Source organism: Trachypithecus francoisi, unplaced genomic scaffold (assembly GCF_009764315.1).
Source record: "Trachypithecus francoisi isolate TF-2019V2 unplaced genomic scaffold, Tfra_2.0 Lachesis_group12, whole genome shotgun sequence".
Taxonomy (NCBI): domain Eukaryota; kingdom Metazoa; phylum Chordata; class Mammalia; order Primates; family Cercopithecidae; genus Trachypithecus; species Trachypithecus francoisi.
The window spans coordinates 72,069,249-72,094,175 of record NW_022681457.1 but is presented as its reverse complement, the minus strand read 5'-3'; the positions used below and the strand labels follow the sequence as shown (position 1 = coordinate 72,094,175).

Here is a 24,927-nt window from a genome sequence, read left to right as displayed (position 1 = left end):
TCCTAAATCTTAAAGACCACTTTCTCCATGAATTCTTTCTTGATGGTCCTCCTGGACAGAAGTAATCTCTTCTGAACTCCCTTAATCTTTTGTTTTTAATTTAATTAATTAATTAATTAATTTTGAGGCAGAGTCTCGCTCTGTCGCCCAGGCTGGAGTGCAGTGTTGCGATCTTGGCACCCTGCAACCTCTGCCTCCCGGGTTCAGGTGATTCTCCTGCCTCAGCCTCACAAGTAGCTCCCAAGTAGCTGGAACTACAGTCGCATGCCACCACACTTGGCTAATTTTTGTGTTTTTAGTAGAGACAAGGTTTCACCATGTTAGCCAAGCTGGTCTTGAACTCCCAAACCTCAGGTGATCCACCCGCCTGGGCCCTCCAAAATATTGGGATTACAGGTGTGAGCCACCGTGTCCAGTCTAGTCTTTTATTGTTAAGAAAGTATTTGGTATTGTTATGGTTTCAGTGTTTGTCCACTCTAAAACTCATGTTGAACTTTAATTGCCATTGTAACAATATTAGGAGGTGGGACCTTTAAGAGGTGATTAGACCATGAAGGCTTTACCCTCATGGACGGGATTAGTGCTGTTATAAAAGGAGGGGGTTCATTCCCCTCTTGCTCTCTCTTTGGGAAGCTGAGGCAGGAGGATTGCTTGAGGCCAGGACGTTGAGACTAGCCTGGTCAACATAATGAGACCCTATTTCTACCAAAAAAAAAAAAAAATTAACTAGGCCTGATGGCATATCCCTGTAATCCCAGCTACTTGGGAGGCTGAGGTGGGAGGAGTCCTTGAGCCCAGGAATTTGAGGCTGTAGTGAGCTATGATTGCACCACTGCATTACAGCTTGAGTGACACAGTGAGACCCTATCTTTAAAAAAATAATAATAATAGCATCATGTCATGGTTCATGTTTTTATTTCATTTTTCAAATTCTGAACCTTTTGGTAAATTAAATTTATTAGAATTATGGTATTGTAGCTTTGCAAAGTAATTATTATTATTATTTTTTTGAGACGGAGTCTCGCTCTGTTGCCCAGGCTGGAGTACAGTGGCATAATCTCTACTCACTGCAAGCTCTGCCTCCCGGGTTCACGCCATTCTCCTGCCTCAGCCTTCTGAGTAGCTGGGACTACAGGTGCTCGCCACCATGCCTGGCTAATTTTTTGTATTTTTTTTTAGTAGAGATGGGGTTTCACTGTGTTAGCCAGGATGGTCTTGATCTTCTGACCTCGTGATCCACCCTTCTCAGCCTCCCAAAGTGCTGGGATTACAGGCATGAGCCACCGCACCTGGCCTCTTTGCAAAGTAATTTTTCAACTCATGAGAAAGTTACATGGAACTATTTATGAAGAGGTGATTTAAGACAAATACCTAACATTTTTGAGCACTTAATATACGCTAAGCAGTGTATTCATTGCCTTATGTACACTATTTTATTTCTTCTTAAGTGCAACTCAGATTCATACTGTTACTGTTTCTATTTACACATGAGGAAAATGAAAGACACCTAAGGCCTAAGTAACTTAAGATCACACAGTTAGGTGGTAAGTGGCTGAACCCAGATTTAAACTCACTTATGTAGTCTGTAAATCTCATGTTTCGAACCATAAGAAGTACTATAGTGTCTCTTGAGTGGTTTTTTTAAGAGATAGGGTCTTGCTCTGTCACCTAGGCTGGGTAGCAGTGGTGCCATCATAGCATACTCACTGCAGCCTTGATCTCCTTGGGCCCAAGTGATCCTTCCTTCTCAACCTCCCAAGGGGCTGTGATTACAGGCATGAGCCACCTGACCTGACTCCTCTTGAGCTTTCATGATCAATCTCACAGATACACTAAACTGAGGACATGACCTTTTACGAAGTAGTCATGCATAACTTCAGTTTATTGCATTACAAAGAACTCCAAGAAACTTTCTAAATTCTTTTGATGGCTTGAGTTTTAGTCATATTAGCACTTAGAAATATTAGTGTTTATTGGCTGGGCGCGGTAGCTCACACCTGTAATCCCAACACTTTGGGAAGCCGAGGGAGGCAGATCACTTGAGGTCATGAGTTCGAGACCAGCCTGGCCAACAGTGGCTGTCTCTGCTAAAAATACAAAAATTAGCCAGGAGTGTTGGTGCGCGCCTGTAGTCCCAGCTACTTGGGAAGCTCATGCAGGAGAATCACTTGAACCTGGGAGGTGGAGGTTTCAGTGAGCTGGGATCATGCCACTGCACTCCAGCCTGGGTGACAGAGCGAGACTCTGTCTCAAAAAAAAAAAAGAAAGAAATATTAGTATTTATTGAAATGAATGAACCATTTGCTTGGAAATGGTTCCATCTGAGTTGATGTGAGGATTAATATGCTTTGAAACAAAAGGAAGCTGTTGTCACATAGATATTTAAGTTATATTTGAATTGAATTTAAAGATGGCTGGCTACTTGTAAGGATTTGAAAAATAGTTTAAATTCCAAATTAAAGATGGAAAATTGTAAATTACTGTATCTGTATATTTTTTGAAAGACTGTGTGATATACAAAGACTAGGAGATTGAAAGATCTGCTTTCTAGGTTTTACTTTGCCACTTATTTACCTCATGTCTTTTCAGAGTCACTTCACCTCTACCTCTAAGCTTCAGTTTCTTCATTTGTCAAATAAAACCCCAAATTTCAGGGAAATGGTACCGTTCTGCTTACCTGCTAGCACTGATCTGATGATTATCTCATTAATGTTATGTAAAATTACTTTATAAACCATTGATAATAAAGCATTTAACATCTTTGCCAGGTCATTTAAACTCAGAAGCAAGATTTTGTGTCATTTTAGTTATATGGGTTCTTCACTAGTCTTGGGGTATATATAAAATTAGTTCTGTGGATTCATGGCATTGAATGCAGTCATCGAGAAGTACCTGTATAAATTAGTACATAACAGACTTTATGCGTTCAAGAGCCTCAGATTAGGTCTTCAGATGAAAGCCTTCCTTTCTTTGTCAAATTCTTATACCCACTGTTTTATTTTTGCCAATATCTACACCTGTGCAGTGTTATTTGTTTGTAGATGAGATAGTATATGACAGTCTAAATCAGTCATTATTGGTAAACTACATTTTTTTAAAGTAATAAATATTTAAAAGATAAAAGATATATTTTATAATGAGAGGGGACTTCGTGAAGAATCTGTGATTGGGATGAAGAGAGTGTTAAATGGAAGAGGCAGAAAGGAAATCAATATCTGTGGAAAATAACTGCTAATAGATTCTAGGCTCTAATAGGGAAATCGCAAAGGAATAATGAGTGAGTGCCTTGAGTACTAAGCCAACATATTTTTCACCTCTAAGCTAGGACAATCTTTGTGAAATATAAACATTACACCGTGTCTTAGTCTATTTTTGCTGCTATAATGGAATACCACAGACTGGATAATATATAATGAACAGAAATGTATTTCCTATAGTTCTCATGGCTGCAAAGTCCAAGGTTGAGGGGTAGGCATCTGGTGAGGACCTTTTTGCTGCATCATCCCATGGCAGAAGGGCAAATAGGGTGGGGAAGAGAGAGAAAGAATGTGCATGTGCCTGAGGGCATGTGCACAAGGGAGGCCGAACTTGTCCTTTCATAAGAAAGCCACTCCCAGGATAACAGCATTAATCCAGTCACCTCTCATGAGGCCTTACCTCCTAGCACCAAGTTTCCAACACATACTTTTTAAGGAATATATTCAAACCATAGCATGCCATTGATAGAATTAGAGGAATGCTGTCATGCACCTTACATTGTGGAGGGAAAGCATCTCTTTCTTTAATTCCCTGTTCTCCTCCTTATTCACCAAAGCTAGATAAAGAGATGAAAAAAATTTTTTTCTCTTCGACAAATTATCTGTTGAATTTTGTATGAAGTATCTCTTACATTGTATCCTAGAATTCCAGAATCAAGAGGAGTAGTAAAGAGGCAATGGTGAATTTGGGGATCTGATCTCCCTAAAGTTCCTGACACTGTATCCTTGATTCTGCAATGGTTGCCAGAAAAAATTTAAATTTATCTAAATCTCACTCTAAAATCATTGAAAGTCCCCCTAAAAATCATGTATTTGGCTGATCAATATATGTATATTTGCATTAGAATAATAATAGTTACAATTTTTTGAGAATACAGTGTTGCTGATCCGTCATTTTATAGATTTCCTTTCATTTATTCTTTATAACACATCTGGAATTTAATTTAGTTTCTCCTTCCATTTTACATGGACATTGAGGCACAGAGAAGTAACTTACCCCAAATCCCACAATAGTGAATAATCAAACTAGCATTCAAACCCGTATCTCTGGGACTCCAAAATCTGCAATTTATTTTTCAAAATGCCGTACTGCTACATTAATATGACAATTCTTTTGTTTTTATAGATCTGGCCCAGCAGCTTAATTGTGCAGCCAGACCTGGGTAATCCTGGAGCAAGGGTTCTACCCCTAAATTCCTGAATGTACTACCTTAAATGTAAAATATAGATGATAATGTTTAGGTGAACATGACTTTCAACCACAAAGCTTCTCTGAGTTTAATGGGGAGGTATTCCCTTCACTTGTGGTTCCTACTGTCAGGATACCTATCTGCTAAAATCAAGGATGCAAAGACCCATAACCATTATAAGAATGAACTCTTGTTTTCAAGAAAAGTAAGCATTAATTTCTCTGATGGAGATTGCTTCATTTGGTGTTATTGCTTTCTTTTTTTTTTTTTTTTTTGTTGAGACGGAGTCTTGCTCTGTCGCCCAGGCTGGAGTGCAGTGGCCGGATCTCAGCTCACTGCAAGCTCCGCCTCCCGGGTTTACGCCATTCTCCTGCCTCAGCCTCCCGAGTAGCTGGGACTACAGGCGCCCGCCACCTCACCCGGCTAGTTTTTTTTGTATTTTTAGTAGAGACGGGGTTTCACTGTGTTCGCCAGGATGGTCTCGATCTCCTGACCTCGTGATCCGCCCGTCTCGGCCTCCCAAAGTGCTGGGATTACAGGCTTGAGCCACCGCGCCCGGCCTGGTGTTATTGCTTTCAAAGGTATCAAAGGAAGCTCATACGTGGCAAGTGAACACATTTGTTGTTCCATCATTGAGCAGCTCTTGTCAGGAAGTCCTTTCGCAATTCTAAACTGAGGAAAATGTCTCCTTAATGAAGGGTTGATATGTTTGTTACTGTTTCATTCACAAAAGTATTTTGAATTATAAAATGGCTTGGCCAGGCACAGTGGCTCACACCTATAATCCCAACACGTTGGGAGGCCAAGGCGGGTGGATCACTTGAGGTCAGGAGTTTGAGACCAGCCTGGCCAATATGGTGAAACCCCATCTCTACTAAAAATACAAAAATCAGCTGGGCGTGGTGGTGGGTGCCTATAGTCCCAGCTACTCGGGAGGCTGAGGCAGGAGAATTGTTTGAACCCGGGAAGCAGAGGTTGCAGTGAGCTGAGATTGCACCACTGTACTCCAGAGTAGGTGACAGAGCAAGACTCTCCCTCCAGAAAAAAAAAAAAAAAAAAGAGAAACCTACTTAATGTGAATTTAAATAAGCCCTAAATTACAGAGCTATGTTTCATATTTCTCTCAAAAAATTATAAACAATAAATCCTGTCCAGGCACAGTAGCTCACTCCTGTAGTCCCAGCACTTTGGGAGGCCAAGGTGGATAGATCATTTGAAGTCAGGAATTTGAGACCAGCCTGGCCAACATGGTGAAACCCTGTTTCTACTAAAAATACGAAAAAAATTAGCTGAGCATGGTGGTGCATGTTTGTAACCGTAGCTATTCAGGAAGCTCAGGTGAGAGGATTGCTTGAACCTGGGAGGCAGATGCTGCATTGAGCCAAGATCACACCACTGCACTCCAGCCTGGGTGACAGAGGAAGACCCCATCTAAAAACAAACACACAAACAAAACAAACTTGTCTGTGGTACCATCTTCATAAATCCTCATCTTCCCTTAATGTCTTATAACTGTACTTATTACCATAATTCATTATGTTCATGAGTTGACTTTCTTCACCCAGTGAAATTATAAGCTTGGTGACAGCAGCTTCCTAATCTGAACATTTCTTTTCTTTTCTTTTTTTTTTTTTTTTTTTTTTTTTGAGACAGAGTCTCACTCTATTGCTTAGGCTGGAGTGCAGTGGCACAATCTTGGCTCACTGCAACCTCCACCTCCCAGGTTCAAGCGATTCTCCTGCCTCAGCCTCCTGAGTAGCTGGGATTACAGGTGCACATCACCACACCCGATTAATTTTTGTATTTTTAGTAGAGACGGGGTTTTACCATGTTGGTCAGGCTGGTCTGGAACCCTGACCTCGTGATCCACCCTCCTCAGCCTCCCAAAGTGCTGGGATTACAGGTGTGAGCCACCGCTCCTGGCCTTGAATATTTCTTTATGACCTTTGAGGCGATATTCTTGAGACCTCTAAAGCAATTCATACAGTAAAGCTATACAATTTAACCAAGGAAGGCATCAATATTTTTGGCTTTTATCTAGACAAACTTCAACAGTGTGATAATGTAACTTAGTTTATGCTCTTTAGAAGCCCTGATAAAATTGGAAACCAAATTTTCATTTAATAAATGCCATGTATTTAAAAATCAGCTTTTTAAATGTAAGTCTTTCATAGTGAAAGATTGGGAATTACTGTTTGGTAGTGTCCATCCAGCCCAGTGTTGCATAATAATGTGTATTAAAAATATGATTAATTGGCCAGGCACGGTGGCTCATGCCTGTAATCCCAGCACTTTGGGAGGCTGAGGCGGGTGGATCACAAGGTCAGGAGATCGAGACCATCCTGGCTAACACAGTGAAACCCTGTCTGTACTAAAAATACAAAAAAAGTAGCCGGGCATGGTGGCGGGCGCCGGTAGTCCCAGCTACTCAGGAGACTGAGACAGGAGAATGGGGTAAACCCAGGAGGCGGAGCTTGCAGTGAGCCAAGATTGTGCCACTGCATTCCTGCCTGGACAACAGCCAGACTCCGTCTCCAAAAAAAAAAAGAAAAGAAAAGAAAAATATGATTAATTTATTGATACAAAGTAACGAACTTTTTTGTTTTTAGGGAATGTGGTGAGCAACTTGGGACATTCCTTCTTCAGTCAAAGTTTCCTTGGCAGTAAAGAACATGGTGGATTCTTATATGTGACATCTACCTACCAGTCACTGCAAGACCTAGTACTCCCAACCCCACCTTACTTGTTTGGGATTCTTATCCAGAAATGGGAAACTCCTTGGGCTAAAGTATTTCCTATCCGTCTGATGTTGAGACTTGGAGCTGAATATCGACGTAAGTAATAAAAACACGTTTTTCAAAGCCACATGACCAAGGCATGATGACTAAATAATGCCTGAAATATTCAGAGCCCTCCGTTTGGTGATATAATTCAGCAGAAATAGTCTTTTGAAATAGCTAAACTAAATTTGGCCAGTGTCTGCGCATATTGGGCGTAATGGGAAGCACTGAAAATAACGAATGAGGAAGTTGATTATGTATACCTTGTAAACTTACTGCTTTTATAGTTCATTGATAAAAAACATGATCATCTTTAGAAAAATGAATTTGAACTTAAGTAACTTTATTTTTTGTACTATTTGTATATGATGAGCATATTCTTTGTCACTTGGTTGGAAAACAGTTATGATCAATTATATTTTACTTAACATACTGGAAGCTAGTGAAATGGAAACCACTCTCAGTTGGTAAGGAATATGCTACAGAAGAAGAGCTTCCTTGCCCATGGCTTTAGCAGTGCAACTAAGATGTGATTTTTAAAAAGACATTAATGGTTAAATGCAAGCTTGATTTTAAATTTTATAGTTCCATCTAATTAAAAGTGCCCCGTGCTAGGAATCAGACCACTTGAGTAAGATTCTCAACTCTGCCTCTTATAAGCTCCGTAACTTTGGGCAGGTCACTCAAGTTCTCTGATTGTGTTTCTTTTGTAAACTGGAAATAATAATGGTTGCTTTTTATTTTATATTGGATTGTTAACAGGATCCAATGAGAGAATAAATGAAACATTATTTTATAAACCATAAAACTGTTCTCAGCAAGTCAATTTCATTCTTTCACCAATTATTTATTAATTCAGTAAGAATTTAATAAAGGCCTCCCATATATCCTGAATCCTGGGAATTCTGAAATAGCTAAGACATGATTATATGCTCTTGGGAACTTTTATAAGGAATACATACAGAAATCATGATTATAGCAGTATATTGTGTTAAAACCTGTGCTCAAAGTTAAGTTCATTGGGAGCTCCAAGACGGGCTCTAACTTGACCAGGAATGAAGGAGTAGTTGGACCTTCAGTTTTCTTGAACCAGAGTGCCTCTGGATTAACTCTGAAGGCTGTATGTGAATCAGCTAAATGAATCAGGGAAAGGGAAAGATTGTGTGCAGAAGAACAACATATGTATCTTCCTGTTTTATACAGATGTTTCAAACCATAAAGTTCAAGAGATGAGCCAGCCTGTGATTTGCCTCTCCTAAGGAGGATCCTGGTTAGGAGTATAGAAGAATGAACTCTTGGCTGAGTGCAGGGGCTCATGCCTCTAATTCCAGCACTTTTGAGAGGCAGCTGAGGCGGGCAGATCATTTGAGGTCAAGAGTTTGAGACCAGCCTGGCCAACATGGTGAATACCATCTCTTAAATACAAAAAAAATTAGCTGGGCCTGGTGGCACATGCCTGTAATTCCAGCTACTGGGGAGGCCAAGGCAGGAGAATCGCTTGAACCCTCTTACGGCAGGAGATCATGCCACTGCACTCCAGCCCTCCAGCCTGGGCGACAGAGTGAGACTCTGTCTCAAAAAAAGAAAAAAAAAAAAAAGAGTGAACTCTTAAATGTGTTGGGGAAAAAAAAAGTGAACTCTTAAACTTACTGAGCACAGAGGAATCAGGAGATATTTTTTTCCTGGATTGTATCAATTCAGTTTGAAGAAGATTGCTCCCTAACCTTGTGGGGGGAGACAGGGTCTCATTCTGTCACCAAGGCTGGAGTGCAGTGGCACAGTCATGGCTCACTGTAGGCTCGACCTCCTGGGCTCAAGCCATCCTTCTACCTCTCAGCCTCCCAAGTAGGTGGGACTGCAGGTGCATGCTACCACACCCAGCTAAATTTTTTGTTTGTTTTTTGTAGAGACAGGGTCTCCCTAGGTTGCACAGGCTAGTCTCAAACTCCTAGGCTCAGGTGATCCTTCTGCCTCAGCCTCCCAAAGTGTTGGGATTACAAGCATGAGCCACTATGCCTGGCTATTGTGTGCCATTTTTGAAATATTTACGTCAAAAGGCTTATTCTGGTTATCAGAAGACTTAATATGGCTTAGGATTTGTCTGCTACCATGCCAAGTAGTTTTTGAGCCCAAAATTTGATATGTTCTAATGAGCCATTACAATTATATTTTGAAAATTGTATTAGTCATGAAATCTCTTTTACTAAAGTTTTATGTTGCCAAACTTAAGTTTGATCGTTTCTCATTTCCATAGTTTATCCATGCCCACTATTCAGTGTCAGATTTCGGAAGCCATTATTTGGAGAGACGGGGCATACCATCATGAATCTTCTTGCAGTAAGTCGGGAATTGTTTTTCCTTTGTCCTTACTGGAGTTTATATGAGAGAAAGAAGAAAGCAAGTTTATTATTTTCTTGGTAGCTGTGCCCAAGCTGCTTCAGGCAGGTAAAGATTTATGCTGAAGATAAAGAACAGTATATATACACACATATATATACACACACACACATATACACATATACATATATACGTATATACATATATAAAAATATATACATATATATACACACACACACATATATATACTCTTTTGCAAACATGAAGTGAAATGGTACAGAATTCCAGTGCCTGATTATACACTTACTGTCTAACCTTGCAGAATTATTGTGAGGACTAGAAGTAATATATAAATAAAACACCTAGCATTCTGTCTTATTTTTATTTTAAGACTGGCATTCTATGAGTTTCCCTTGTGTCTATATAGGTTATTATCCAAGCAGAGATTGGTCAGAGATTGTACCCAGATACCCCAAGCCAGTAAGGCTACTGCTCTCTGCTGATGGATCTGAATATGGACTGGAATTTAAACTTCATTGTTTTCCTTTCTTCTGGGCTCTCTCATGTCTCCTACACATATGCACAGGTTCTGACTCTGTTGGCCAAGAACATTGGTTGGCTTGAGTCCACTAAGTTCTCCGCTGCATATATGCACAGACTAGGATCAATCCTGGATATCTGGATATTAAATAAACAGTTTATGAAGCTGCCTATGGGTGTCACATCTCCCAGAACTTACCCCAAACAGGTTTAGTGAACTCAAGCTAATCAATCTACTGGGCCTCCCTTTTTAGTAACCACTGAGATTACCACTTTGACAATGTTCCATAGCAAGTAAACTCTTTCAAGTAGCAAAGCTCATTTTTTTGTTTGTTTTGTTTTGTTTTATTTGACACAGAGTCTCACTCTGTCGCCCAAGTTGGAATGCAGTGTCGTGATCTCAGCTCATCGCAACCTCCACCTCCCAGCAATTCTCATGCCTCAGCCTCCTGAGTAGCTGGGACTATGGGAGCACACTACCACACCCAGCAAATTTTTGTATTTTTTATAGAGAGAGCATTTTGCCATGTTGGCCAGAATGATCTCAAACTCCTGGCCTCAGTGATTCACCCGCCTCAGCCTCCCAAAGTGCTGGTATTACAGGCGTGAGCCACTGCTCCTGGCTGCAAAGCTCATTGTTTTTACAAACTACCTTGCCCTAGTTGAACTACCTAACTACCTAATGGGGCTAGGGGGCAGCCCCAGGCAAGAAAGTCACAGACTCAATTCAGAGTTCAGTAGTTTTCATGAAAAAAACACTTTTTTTTTTTTTTTTTGAGACGAAGTCTCTCTGTTGTACAGGTTGGAGTGCAGTGGCGCAATCTTGGCTCACTGCAATCTCCACCTCCCAGGTTCAAGAGATTCTCCTGCCTCAGCCCTCAGAGCAACTGGGATTACAGGTGCCTGCCACCACGCCCGGCTAATTTTTTGTATTTTTTCATAGAGACAGGGTTTTACCATGTTGGCCAGGCTGGTCTCAAACTCCTGACCTCAGGTGATCTGCCCACCTCAACCTCCCAAAGTGCTGGGATTACAGGCATGAGCCACCATGCCCAGCCAAAATGCTTCTTAATGTTGTATGCCTTTGATCTAATTCCAGAGCACTGAAATGGTTCTTTTTAAACCACTTATACAGCTTTTTGAGGAGTAGGTTTGGTGATTTCCTCATCTGTCATGCTTAAAAGCTATAGTTCCAGTTATCTTTTAAAATTTTTTTTTTTTTTTTTTTTTTTTTTTGGCGATGGGGGATGGAATCTCACCCTGTCGCCTGGGCTGGAGTGCAGTGGCACAGTCTCGGCTCACTGCAACCTCCACCTCCTGGCTTCAAGCAATTCTTGTGCCTCAGCCTCCCCAGTAGCTGGAATTACAGGCACGAAACATCATGCACAGCTAATTTTTGTATTTTTAGTAGAGACGCATGTTGGCCAGGCTGGTCTCAAACTCATGGCCTCAAGTGATCCACCCACCTCAGCCTCCCGAAGTGCCTTTTGCCTATCTTTTAATTGGATTGTCTTTTTGCTGTTAAGTTTGTTATATATTCTGAATATTAACTCCTTTTCAGATGTATGGTTTGCAGATATTTTCTCCCATTTCTGTAGGGTGTGTATTCACTCTGTTAATAGTTTCCTTTTCTATGCAAAATCTTTTTAGTTTGATGTAATTCCATTTGTTTATTTTTGCTTTTATTGCCTGTGCTTTGGGATCTTATCTAACAATTCCTTGCCTAGCCCAATATTGTGAAGCATTTGCCCTGTTTTCTTCTAATTGTTTCATAGTTTTGGGTTTTATATTTAAGACTTTAATCCATTTTTAGTTGATTTTTGTATATGGGGAGAGGAGGGGATCTAGTTTCATTCTTCTGCATGTGGATATATCCACTTTTCCAAGTACTATTTATTGAAGAGAGTCCTTTCTGCAGTGTGTGTTCTTGGCACCTTTGTCGAAAATCAATTGGCTGTAGGTGTGCAAATTCATTTATGGGCCTTCTATTCTGTACAGTTGGTGTATGTATTTGTTTTGGCCACTACTATGCTGTTTTGATTACTATAGTTTTGTAGTATATTTAGTCAGGTAGTGTGATATCTCTAGCTTTGTTCTTTTTGCTCAGGACTGCTTTGGCCATTTGAGGCCTTTTGTGGTTTTATAAGAATTTTAAGGTTTTTTTTCCTGTTTCTGTGAAGAATGTCATTGGCATTTTGATAGAGATTGCATTAAATCTGTAGATTGCTTTGGGTAGTATGGCCATTTTCACAGTATTAATTCTTCCAGTCCATGAACATGAAATCTCTTTCCATTTAGTTGTATTCTCTTCAGTTTCCTTTGTTAGTGTTTTATAGGTTTCCTTGTAAAGATCTTTACCTCTTAACTGTGTTCCTAGGTATCTTATTTTTTTATAGCTACTGTAAATGGAATTGTTTTCTTTGTTTTTTATTAGCATATAGAAACACTACTAATTTTACGTGTTGATTTTGTATCCTACAACTTTACTGAATTTGTTTATTAGCTCTAACAGGTTTTTGGTGACATCTTGAGGGTTTTCTATGTATAAGGTCATGTAATTTGCAAACAAGCACAATTTGACTGTCTCCTTTCCAATTTGGATGCCTTTTATTTCTTTCTCTTGCCTAACTGCTCTGTCTAGGACTATGTTGAATAGAAGTGATGAAAATGGGCATCTGTATCTTATTCTTGATCTTTGAGGAAAAGATTTCCACTGTTCCCATTCAGTATGATGTTAGTTGTGGGTTTGTCACATGTGGCCTTTATTATGCTAGGCTGCTTGTCCAGCTGGGCACAGCAGGCCAGCCAGCTGTGTGTTGGTTTCTCCACTGTACAGGTCTGCCTGTTCCCTGGGGCAGGGAGGTGCCATGTGAGTTCAGTGCCAGGGCTCCCTCATTCTGTTGGGCCTAGGATCTCAGCAGCTGAGGTGGTGATACAGCTACATGTATGTGTGATGGACTGACAGTGGGGCTTCAGAGATGGAGAGATACAGTGGCAATTGGCCCCCAGGCAGGATGAATTCTAGCAGAGAGTCCAGTTTCAAAATGGCACCATGCTATGACTGGGAATGGGGGCTGGGAAGTGTATGACATGGGCTCCAACTCTGGAGCAGTATAGTCTGGTGAACTGCAGGCAGCTACAAACTGGATTCAGAGTTTGTGAGGACTGCGGGACTCTCTTGTAGCAAGGAATGCAGGTGGCTGCAATGGTCATGGGGACCATGGGTCCCCAGCTTACCCTTTCCCCATTAGAAGTGGTCCTTCCTGACTCCAGGCCACTCCTTGCAGGGAGGCAGTGTGGCAGAGGCAGAAGGCTTTGCTCCCATTTCTGTGGTGCTATCCCGGGCATCTGGTGTTCCACAGGAATTTCAGCACTCCTCCTAGTGCCTCCAGCATACTTCCACAGCCACTCCAGTTGAAATATAGTTTGTTTATTAGTTGTTTTGGTCCCTTTTGTTGAGTAGAGGGGAGCAAGAGCTAGGCAAATCCAGTCAACCCTCTTGCTGATGTCACTGTCTTTTAGAGAGAATAATAAGAAAAAAAAAATCTTGGCTGGGCGCAGTGGCTCATGCCTATAATCCCAGCACTTTGGGAGGCCGAGGCAGGTGGATCACGAGGTCAGGAGTTCAAGACCAGCCTGGCTGATATGGTGAAACCCCGTCTCTACTAAAAATATAAAAATTAGCCAGGCGTGGTGGCACGTGCCTGTAATGCCAGCTACTCAGGAGGCTGGGACAGGAGAATCGCTTGAACCCAGGAGGCAGAGGTTGCAGTGAGCCAAGATCATGCTACTGCACTTCAGCCTGGGCAACAGAGTGAGACTCTGTTTCAAAAAAAGAAAAAAATCTTGTAGATTTACCCATCTAGTTGTCATTTCAGTGTTTTTCGTTCCTTTGTATAACTCTGTATTTTCATCTGGTGTCATTTTCCTTCTGCCAAAATGATCGCCTATAATATTTCTTACAGTGTAGGTTTGCTGCTGATGAATTATTTTAACCTTTGTATTTCTAACAGCATCTTTAGTTGATCTTCATATTTGGAAGATACTTTTGGTGGATGGAGACGTCTAGGTTGAGCTTTGGTTTTTGTTTTTTGATTTTTTTTTTTTTTGAGACAGAGTCTCACTCTTGTACCCAGGTTGTAGTGCAGTGGCACAATGTTGGCTCACTACAACTTCCACCTCCCGGGCTCAAGCAATGCTCCCACATCAGCCTCCCAAGTAGCTGGGATTACAGGCGTGCACCACCATGCCCAGCTAATGTTTGTATTTTCAGTAGAGACAGCATTTCACTATGTTGCCCAGGCTGGTCTTGAACTCCTGACCTCAAGGGATCCTCCTGCCTTGGCCTACCAAAGTGCTGGGATTACAGATGTGAGCCACCGCACTCAGCCTGATTTTTCTTCTTTGAGTATTTTTAAGATGTTGCTCCACTGTCTTCTGGTTTGCATTGTTTTCCCTCTCATCTTTGTTCCTTTCTACATAACAATTTTTTCTTTTCTTGGTGTTGTTTTTCTTTTTCTTTCTTTTTTTGGAAATAGGGTCTCACTCTGTTGCCCAGGCTGGAGTGCAGTGGCACAATCATGGCTCACTGCACCCTTGACGTGCAGGGCTCAAGTGATCCCCCCAACCTTTGGCCTACCAAGTTGCTGGGACTACAGGTGCATGCCACTATGCCCAGCTAATTTTGTTTATTTTTTATACAGACAGGGTCTCACTATGTTTCCCAGGCTGGTGTCCAACTCCTGGGCTCAAGCCATCCTTCTACCTCAGCCTCCCAAAGTATTGGGATTACATGCATGAGCCACTGTGCCTGACGTTCTCTGGGTAGTTTTAAAAGCTTTTTAAAATCACAGGTTTGAAGCAAATTGATTATAATGTGCTATAGTGTAGTTTTCATGTTTCCATACTTGGGGTTCATTGAGCTTTTTGAATCTATGGGTTTATAGTTTTCATCTGATATTTTTTCTGTTCATCCCTTTCTCTCCCTGAAGGAGATTACTCCAATTATATATATATATCAGGCTGCTTGAAATTGTTTCATGGCTTACTAATGTTCTTTTTGTTTCTTTTTCAGTCTTTTTTCTCTCTGTTTTCATTTAGGATGGGTTTTATTGCTGTGCTCTCAATTTCACTGGTCTTTTATTTTGGAGTGTTTAAGCTGCTGTTAGTTCCATCAATCTTTTAAACAATCTCAAATACTGTAATTTTCATCTCTAGAAGTTATACTTCTAAGATTGGGTCTTTTAAGATCTTTTATGTCTCTGCTTAGCATCTTGTACGTGTAGAATACAATATAATAACTATTTGTAATGCCTTTGGTAATTCTAACATCTTGTATAAGTTCTGGCTCAGTTTCCATGGATTGATTTTTTTACCTTATTTTGAGTTGTATTTTCCTGCTTCTTTGCATGTTTGGTATTTTTTTATTGGTTGCCAGACATTGCAGACATTGTGATTTTACCAGTTGGGTGCTGGATATCAATATTCTTGAGCTTTTTTTTTTTTGCAAGTAATGAAGTCAAGTTACTTAGAAATACCCTCCATCTCACATCATATTCTACATTTCAGTAAATGGTAGTTCCAGTCTTCTAGTAGCCCTGGCTATAAAATTTAGAATCATCTTTATCATTTGTTCACATTCCACATCCACGGTGGCAAATATTGTCAGATTTTCCTTTAAAATATGTCTAGAAACAGGCTGGGCACGGTGGCTCACACCTGTAATCCCAGCACTTTGGGAGGCCAAGGTGGGCAGATCACCTGAGGTCAGCAGTTTGAGACCAGTCTGGCCAACATAGGGAAACCCCATCTCTACTAAAAATACAAAAATTATCTGGGCCTGGTGGTGCATGCCTGTAATTCCAGCTACTCAGGAGGCTGAGGCAGGATAATTGCTTGAACCCGGGAGGCAGAGGATGCAGTGAGCCAAGATTGCACCACTGCACTCCAGCCTGGGTAACAGAGTGAGACTCTGTCTGGGGAAAAAATAAAATAAAAATAAATAAATAAATAAATTCTATCTCTATCTATCTATCTATCTATCTATCTATCTATCTATCTATCTATCTAGAAACTGACAACTTCTCATCACTTCCTAAACTGTTAACATCCTGGCCAGGTGCGATGGCTGACGCCTGTAATCCTAGCACTTTGAGAGGCTGTGGCAGTTGGATCACTTGAGGTTGGAGTTCAAGACCAGTCTGGCCAACATGGTGAAACCTTGTCTCTACTAAAAATACAAAAATTAGCTGGGCATGGTGGCGCACATCTGTAATCCCAGCTACTTGAGAGACTGAGGCATGAGAATTGCTTGAACCCTGGAGGCGGAAGTTGTACTGAGCCAAGATCGTGCCGCTGCACTCCAGCTTGGGCAACAGAGTGAGACTCCATATCAAAAAAAAAAAAACAAGAAAAAAACAAAAAACTAAGCTCTCACTATCTCCTACCTGGATTGTTTTTATTGTATTTATCTGAACTTTTCTTCTATTCTTCCTCCCTTACCGCCTATTCATTACAGAGAAGTCAGATCTGTTAAAACAGGTCAGAAGCCTAAAGGCAAAAGTCCTTGTGGTGACCTATAAGAACCTATGAAATCTAGCCATTTGCTATTACTTTGACCTTGACTCCAACACTCTTGCTCATTTTGTTTCACCAATACCGGATAGATAGTGTGTTAGTGTGTATGTGTTTCCTTATAGATATTCAATTGAGTGCCTGAGATGTTCCAGGCATTAAAGATATAGCAAGAACAAAACAACTGAAAATTTATACTCTCTTGGATCTTCACCTTAGAGGGAGGAGACATATAGTTAACAAATAAATATTGAAAATGTTAAGTGCTGGTAAAGCAGGATAAACATTCAAAAAAAATTTTTTTTTTTTTTGAGACGGAGTGTTGCTCTGTCGCCCAGGCTGGAGTGCAGTGGCATGATCTCCGCTCACTGCATGCTCCGCCTCCTGGGTTCACGCCATTCTCCTGCCTCAGCCTCCCGAGTAGCTGGGACCACAGGCACCTGCCACCATGCCTGGCTAATTTTTTTGTATTTTTAGTAGAGATGGGGTTTCGCCGTGTTAGCCAGGAGGGTCTTGATCTCCTGACCTCATGATCCGCCCACCTCAGCCTCCCAAAGTGCTGGGATTACAGGTGTGAGCCACTCCGCCCGGCCCAAAAATATTTTTTAGTGTTGGTATAAGAGGTATATGATAATGTTTGGTTTACTTATAAGAGTTTAAAGACTAACTGAAGAGCTAAAATATGTACAGTGGGGCTTCCATTATACATTTCCTTATTATTTAAATAATAGGATCTTTCAATATTGACATTTTTTCCATTTGTGTTAATTTTATTACTATAAATTAACCCCTACCATTGATGAATTTTTTTATTCTGCTTCAATCTGCTTTGGCGCAGGACTTCAGAAATTACCAGTATACCTTGCCAGTAGTTCAAGGTTTGGTGGTTGATATGGAAGTTCGGAAAACCAGCATCAAAATTCCCAGCAACAGATACAATGAGGTAAGATTTACCATGAAAGCTTATTTTTCATAGTTGAAAACATGAGTGAAGGTGAAAAAAAGCATGATTATGTATAAGTTTTATTTATAATTAATTAACAATGAAATCAGTTCATATTGTATGGCTTAGTTAATTTATGGGGAATTTCATTACAGAAAGACAAGATGTCTAATTTGTGACCTAGTTGTTCATTGGATGTGTCATTTTACCTTTTGATGTTATGATAATTAGTGTTAGATTTGCATTTAGGTCATGAAATTAGCCTCGTATCTATAATATTAGTGATGAGATTTTAAAAATGTCCCCCCTCCTACTATAAATATTTATTTATTTATTGAGATGGAGTCTTGCTCTGTCGCCCAGGCTGGAGTGCAATGGTGCGATCTTGGCTCACTGCAACCTCCGCCTCCTGGGTTCAAGCGATTCTCCTGCCTCACTCAGCCTCCCAAGTAGCTGAGATTACAGGTGCCCACCACCACGGCCAGCTGAGTTTTTGTATTTTTAGTACAAACGGGGTTTCACCATGTTCACCAGGCCAGACTTGAACTCCTGACCTCAAGTGATCCACCTCGTTCAGCCTTCCAGAGTGCTGGGATTATAGGCATGAGCCACTGTGCCTGGCCAATATTTATTATTTTTAACTGTTGTTAATATTTAAACACAGCTTAGTGTAAGTCCCAAAATGGCTTTAAATAAGGTTCCAAAAGGAAATGATTCATTTTGAATTAAGCTATATTTTGTAACTAAAGTGAAATTGTGCATACTATACACACATTAACAGAATTATATAAATATTCTTTGCCTACTTGCATGTGAAGTCTTTCTTGAATTTAAATATTTTTTAAAATCAGTTGTAAAATGTCTAATGATAATTATTGGACTTTTAAAGAGATTTTATTTTTAAACTTAGTTTGGTATAATAATGATTAAAATTTGTTTTATTAGGGTGGGTGATAATTCCACTTCTTTTTTTTTTTTTTTTTTTTTTTTGAGGCGGAGTCTCGCTCTGCCGCCCAGGCTGGAGGGCAGTGGCCGGATCTCAGCTCACTGCAAGCTCTGCCTCCCGGGTTCACGCCATTCTCCTGCCTCAGCCTCCCAAGTAGCTGGGACTACAGGCGCCCGCCATCTCGCCCGGCTAGTTTTTTGTATTTTTTAGTAGAGACGGGGTTTCACCATGTTAGCCAGGATGGTCTCGATCTGCTGACCTCGTGATCCACCCGTCTCGGCCTCCCAAAGTGCTGGGATTACAGGCTTGAGCCACCGCGCCCGGCCAATTCCACTTCTTTCTTAGATTTCTTTCACTTTTTTTTTTGGAGACACAGTCTCACCCTGTCACCCAGGTTGGAGTGCAGTGGCACAGTCTCGGCTCACCGCAACCTCCACCTCCCAGGTTCAAGCGATTCTCGTGCCTCAGCCTCCAAGTAGGTGGGATTATAGGCACCTGCCACCATGCCTGGCTAATTTTTGTATTTTTAGTAGAGACGAGGTTTCACCATGTTAGCTAGACTAGTCTCGAACTCCTGATCTCAGGTGATCCACCCGCCTCAGCCTCCCAAAGTGCTGGGATTACAGGCATGAGCCACTGCGCCCAGCCAGGTTTCTTTGTATACAATAATTTTTCCTTCCTTTTCTTTTTTGTTTGTTTTTTCCTTTTTCCTTTCCTTTTTTCTTCATTTAGTCACTAAATCATTTATGCATTGAATATACATTATGTACTTGGTATGCACGTAGAATCACACAGATGTTTTATTGGATTTGTGAACTCAGTTCTCAGCATTATTATGAGAGCGACCTCTGTGAAGAAAGCTTTTACCCATGACTTTCCATGTGATTTTTTTTTAAGGATATTAGAAAATAGTAGCTAGAATATGTGCTTACTTTTTTCTGGGATACAACTAGCAGTCTTCAGCATTTAGATAATCCTGCCTTGGAATATCAAGGAGTAATAGATAAGACTAGGTAGAGTCAAATCTTTAAAGTGAACTATTTGTAGTTCACAGATCTTGCTCTGTTGCCCAGGCTGGAGTGTGGTAGTGCAATCTTTCATGGCCTAAAGAGTTTTAAAAGAGATTGTGCTTTGAAAACCTATTTTATTTCTCAAATTTGAAATATTATTATCTATTTCACAAACATTTATTAAATATATTCTGTGATTTGAAATATAAAGATGAGAGTAAGAACATTAGGCCTTCTGGCCAAGCGGGGTGGCTCACGCCTGTAATCCCAGCACTTTGGGAGGCCACGGCGGGTGGATCACCTGAGGTCAGGAGTTTGAGACCAGCCTGGCCAACATGGTGAAACCCCATGTCTACTAAAAATACAAAAATTAGCTGGGCGCCTCTAATCTCAGATACTTGGGAGGCTGAGACAGGAGAATTGCTTGAACACAGGAGGCAGAGGTTGCAGTGAGCTAAGATCCCACCATTGGACTCCAGCCTGGGTGACAAGTGCAAAACTCTGTCTCCAAAAAAAAAAAAAGAGAGAACATTATGCCTGCTTTCTGAGAGTTTGCTTTCCAGTAAAATGATGGCATCAGTGGCCTGTCTGGAGTGGCTGCTGCCATCATGCTGGCTGCAGCAGGGAGTTGCTGCCAGGGCTGCATACTCCGTGGAGCCTGTAGGAGCCAGGGACAAGTGGGAGCCCCACCCCTTCCGAGTTGGTGGGGTGGGACCTCCTGAGGTGCAGCCTCCCAAGTTATGGCTGCAGACTTGGGCCTTCTGCTCCATGGAGCAGGTAGGAGCCCCACCCTTCCAGGTGCAGCTGTAGCTACCCAAGTTGTGGCTACGGACCCAGGCATCCTTGCACTCTTGGGTGCCTGGGAAGGCCCCCCTGCCTCATAGGCCTGGAAATGCCTGCTCTTACTGTCTGGCTTTTCCCTACTGTCAGCACTCTCTCCAATCTCAAAGCAAAGTTGGGGCAGTGCTGACACACCAGTGCCCTGCCACCTTGGCCCCCTCCGGATTTTGGGCACTGACAAGCATAGGAGGGAAGCTGATGGGGGGATGTGTGCAGCTCGATGATGGCCTGTAGATACCCCATGGAACCTACAGCTTGGGTACCATGAATAGCAGGAGGCAAACACGTTCCTGAGCAGAAGGGGGCAGGTCCCCAGTGAAGGCCCAGGAAGGGCCTGAAGGCTAGGGGGCCAGGCCACCAGTCCCATGGACAGTAGCGGGAACTTGTGGTACCTTTTCTCGGCCTGCCCATGGCCACCCATGGACCAGTTGGCACACGCTTCCCCTCCTCTGAAGCCTATAAAAGCCCCGGGATCAGCCAGAGCTGAGCAGACGCTGGGTTGACCAACTGCAGAGAGGAGCTACCCACTCCAGGGTCTCCTCTCTGCTGAGACCTGCAGACATTGAGATGACCAGTTGTAGAAAGGGAACTGTTCACTCCAGGGCTACCTCTCTGCTGAGAGCTGAATACTCAATGTGACGACCTGCCTGTAGAGAGGAGCCACCCACTCTAGGGCCTCCTCTGAGCTATTATGTCACTCATAAAGCTCCTCTTCACTTTGCTCACCCTCCACTTGTCTGCATACCTCATTCTTCTGGATGCAGGACAAGAACTCGGGACCTGCTAAATGGCAGGGCTGAAAGAGCTGTGACACAAACAAGGCTGAAACATGCCCCTTGCTTGCCACATTGCAAGTGAAGAGAAGGAGAGAAGAGCTGCAGCCCCTTGGAGAGTCCAAACTTGGGAGCTCCCTGAGCCAGGGCTGTGACTCCCTCTTTGGGGCCCTGTGGTTACTGAAGTCTCCAAGCTTCCGAATGCCACCACCTTCCCTGGTGGCAGCTGTGGAAGCTGCTTGCGGTGCACCTGGTCCAGCCATGGCCTGGCAGAGAGCCAGGGCCTGTGCCGGCGCCTGGAGCTACCTGCCTCACTGCAGCAGCCAGCATGCCTGACTGTGCAGTGGCTGGAACCCACACTTGCTTTCTCACACACCCCTTGCTGCTCCTTGCCTGGCTCATGCTTGGCAGACATGGGATCCAGGCTGGTAGTGTAAGCCTAGCACAGACTGCCAGGCTGAGTGGCCGGAACAAGCACAGCAGGCCTGAGCAAAACTCGGGCAAAGGCACCACTGGCCACAGAGCTTTCCAGCCAGAAAAGCAACACTCCAAGCATCCTGTAACAGTTAGATGATCAGATGTCATTCCCAAGCAAATAACATATTGCTATCCTTGATGTTTGTGAGGCAGCGCTGTGTGTTTAGAAATTTTATTTGTTTGTACAAGTATATCTGTAAAAGCTATGAGGCCCTCATAGTTATTTATTTCTTTTTTTCTTTGAGACAGAGTCCTGCTCTGTCACCCAGGCTGGAGTGCAGTGGCACAGTCTTGGCTCACTGCAACCTGCGCCTCCAGGGTTCAAGCAATTCTCCCACCTCAGCCTCCTGAGTAGCTGAGACTACAGGCACACACCACCACACCCAGCTAATATTTGTATTTTTAATAGAGATGAGATTTCATCCTGTTGGGCAGGCTGGTTTCAGACTCCTAACTGCAGGTGATCTACCCACCTTGGCCTCCCAAAGTGCTAGAATTACAGGCGTGAGCCACTATGTGCAGCCCCTGTAGTTATTTCAGTACTGACTGGACACATTCACAACAGCTCCTATTCATATAACCTGATTTTATCTGAACTCTGCTGCCTAAATTTATGGTGTGCAGGTTCAGAATCCTTTGTTCTAAAAGAGTAACTGTATTTCTTGTCATTTATTAGATTTTGTTTTATGGATTATGTATCAGGTCTTTTTCTTACCTGATTTAGCAAACTGAATTTTCTTTCTAATTAAATTTTTATTTTAACTCAACATAATTTTATCTTCCACAATCCCATACAGTTAAATTGTGTTGTGTCTAATCATTCCACTTCATAGTTGAAAAAGTAATTTCTTTTTTCTTTTCTTTTTGGAAACAGGGTCTCCCTGTGTCACCCAGGCTAAGTTTGTGTCACCCAGTGGCACAGTCATGGATCACTGCCGTCTCAACCTCCTGGGCTCAAATGATCCTCCCACTTCAGCTTCCTAAGTAGCTGGGACTACAGGCACATACCACCACACCCAGCTAATTTTTGTATTTTTTTGTTTTGTAGAGAGAGGGTTTCTCCATGTTGTCTAGGCTGATCCTGAACTCCTGGGCTCAAGTGATACTCCCACCTTGGCTTCCCTAAGTGCTGGAATTACAGGCATCACTATACCCGGCCATAATTTTCTTGTACATTTTATTTAATCACAGTATTCTTCTTTTCCTCTCATTCATTTTTTTCCATTTATACTCATAGTCTCCTTATTATTGCCCATATTGTGTGCTCTTTTGCTTCATGGCTTTTGCAGAGCTGGTTCCTTATTGATTCATACTTCCCCTACTCTTCACCTGCCTAACCCCCACTCATTATTCAGGTGTCACCATAAATGACATTTTTTCAAATATACTTTCACTCCCAACTAGGGTAACTCTCTCTCTTGTATGCATTCCTAGAATTCTATGCATACTATTTGTAATAATCAGTACATTTGTAATTCCTTGTGTGTCTATTTTCTCTACTATATTGTGAGTTTCATGAGGGACTATGTCTATCTTATATACCACAGGTATCATTAGCAAACACCCTGGTATGGAGTGGGTGAGCAAGAAATATCTGTTGGATGAAGACATGAAACAGAACTAATATAGTTAAAACAATATGAAAACAAGTGGTGAAATTTATTGCAAGTATACTAAAGGTACAAAGAAAGCAGATCTCTAGAAGATGAACAGAATAGACATGAATGTCTCTTAATTTCTTATTGACCCTGAATCCTTAACAGAGCAACACATTGCATGTAGGAGATATTCATAAATGTTCATCAAATAACTACATGAATGAAAGATTTGAAATTGATAATGAATGATACCTAGGCACTAGAAAGAAAAGGGCAGACGGGGCATGGTGGCTCACGCTCGTAATCCCAGTACTTTGGGAGGCCAAGGTGGGCAGATTGCTTGAGCCTAGGATTTCAAGATCAGCCTGGGCGACATGGCAAGACCTCATTTCTACAAAAATACAAAAAATTAGCCAGGCATGGTAGCGTGTGCCCTGTAGTCCCAGCTACTTGGGAGGCTAAGGTGGGAAGATCACCTGAGCCCAGGAAGTCGAGACTGCAGTGAGCTGAGATTTCTCTACTGCACTCCAGCTTTGGTGACAGAGTGAGACCCTGTCTCAAAAAAAAAAAAAAAAAGGGCAGAAAAGACCTTAAGTGAAAAGGGGGATAGATACCTGCCTACACGAAGGAAGGGAAGGAGCATATCTCATAGGGAAATGGGGGACAAAGAACTGCCTAGCAAAGAGGGGGTTAAAGCAGACTGATGGCTTTGTGGGATGTGAGGTTGTACTAAGACTGCTGGCTTCAAAATCCACTCAGATGAATTTAGATTTTAATATGATAATTTGTAAAGAGCTTTTATAGATTCTTAAGCAGGAAAAGTGACTTAATGAAAGCAGGATTTTGGAAAACTGAGTTTGGTGGCTATATGGAAAATGAGGAGGGAGGGAGGAACTAAGGATAGACTTTAAGCTTAGAAAGCTAGAAGATAGTACTTCTGACAGCATGGAAATTTTAATAAATAAGCATTGTATATAAAATTTCTAATCTATTTTGTCAAGGCCATTAAAGATCCTTGTTGGTTAAGGTCACCTGGCTTACATATATATGTATTTTTTGAGACAGAGCCTTGCTCTTGCTCTGTTGCCCAACTGGAGTGCAGTGTGGCGTGATCTCGGCTCACTGCAACCTCTGCATCCCAGGCTCAGGTAGTACTCCCACCTCAGCCTCCTGAGTAGCTGGGACTACAGGCACACACCTTCATGTCCGGCCAAATTTTCTGTTAGTAGAGATGGGATTTCCCCATGTTGCCCAGGCTGGTCTTGAACTCCTGGGCTCAAGTGATGTGCTCACCTCAGCCTCCCAAAGTGCTCGGATTGCACCACCACACCAGGCCTCATGTTCTTACAATGAGATTATTTTCACCATTGTATTAACTAATAATAAATAAATATTATTTAGTATGTATCAGGCACTATTCTAAGCATATATGTATCTTTATACTAACTCTGTGACATGAGTATGCTAAGTACCTTTTTACAGATGAGGAAATTAAGATACAGAGAACTTAGCTGGGTGCCATAGTGTATGTGTATAGTCCTAGGTACAGGTTGAGGTGGGAGGATCACTTGAACCCGGGAGTTTGAGGCCAGCCTAGGCAACATAGCAAGACCCCATCTCTTAAAGAAGCAAAAAAGACACAGAGAACTTAAGTAACTTGCCC

The 24,927-nt window shown here is 41.9% G+C and overlaps 1 protein-coding gene across 5 annotated transcripts in view; it reads left to right on the top strand.

Moving 5' to 3' along the window:
- ZFYVE9 (zinc finger FYVE-type containing 9) overlaps positions 1-24,927 on the top strand; it is a 208,383-nt gene that overhangs the window by 143,312 nt on the left and 40,144 nt on the right. For all 5 annotated transcript variants that reach the window (XM_033226366.1, XM_033226369.1, XM_033226367.1 and 2 more), the window contains 3 exons: positions 7,057-7,281; positions 9,482-9,564; positions 17,516-17,620. In XM_033226366.1, coding sequence (XP_033082257.1) covers positions 7,057-7,281; positions 9,482-9,564; positions 17,516-17,620 — 413 coding nt within the window. The remainder of the gene's footprint in view (positions 1-7,056; positions 7,282-9,481; positions 9,565-17,515; positions 17,621-24,927) is intronic.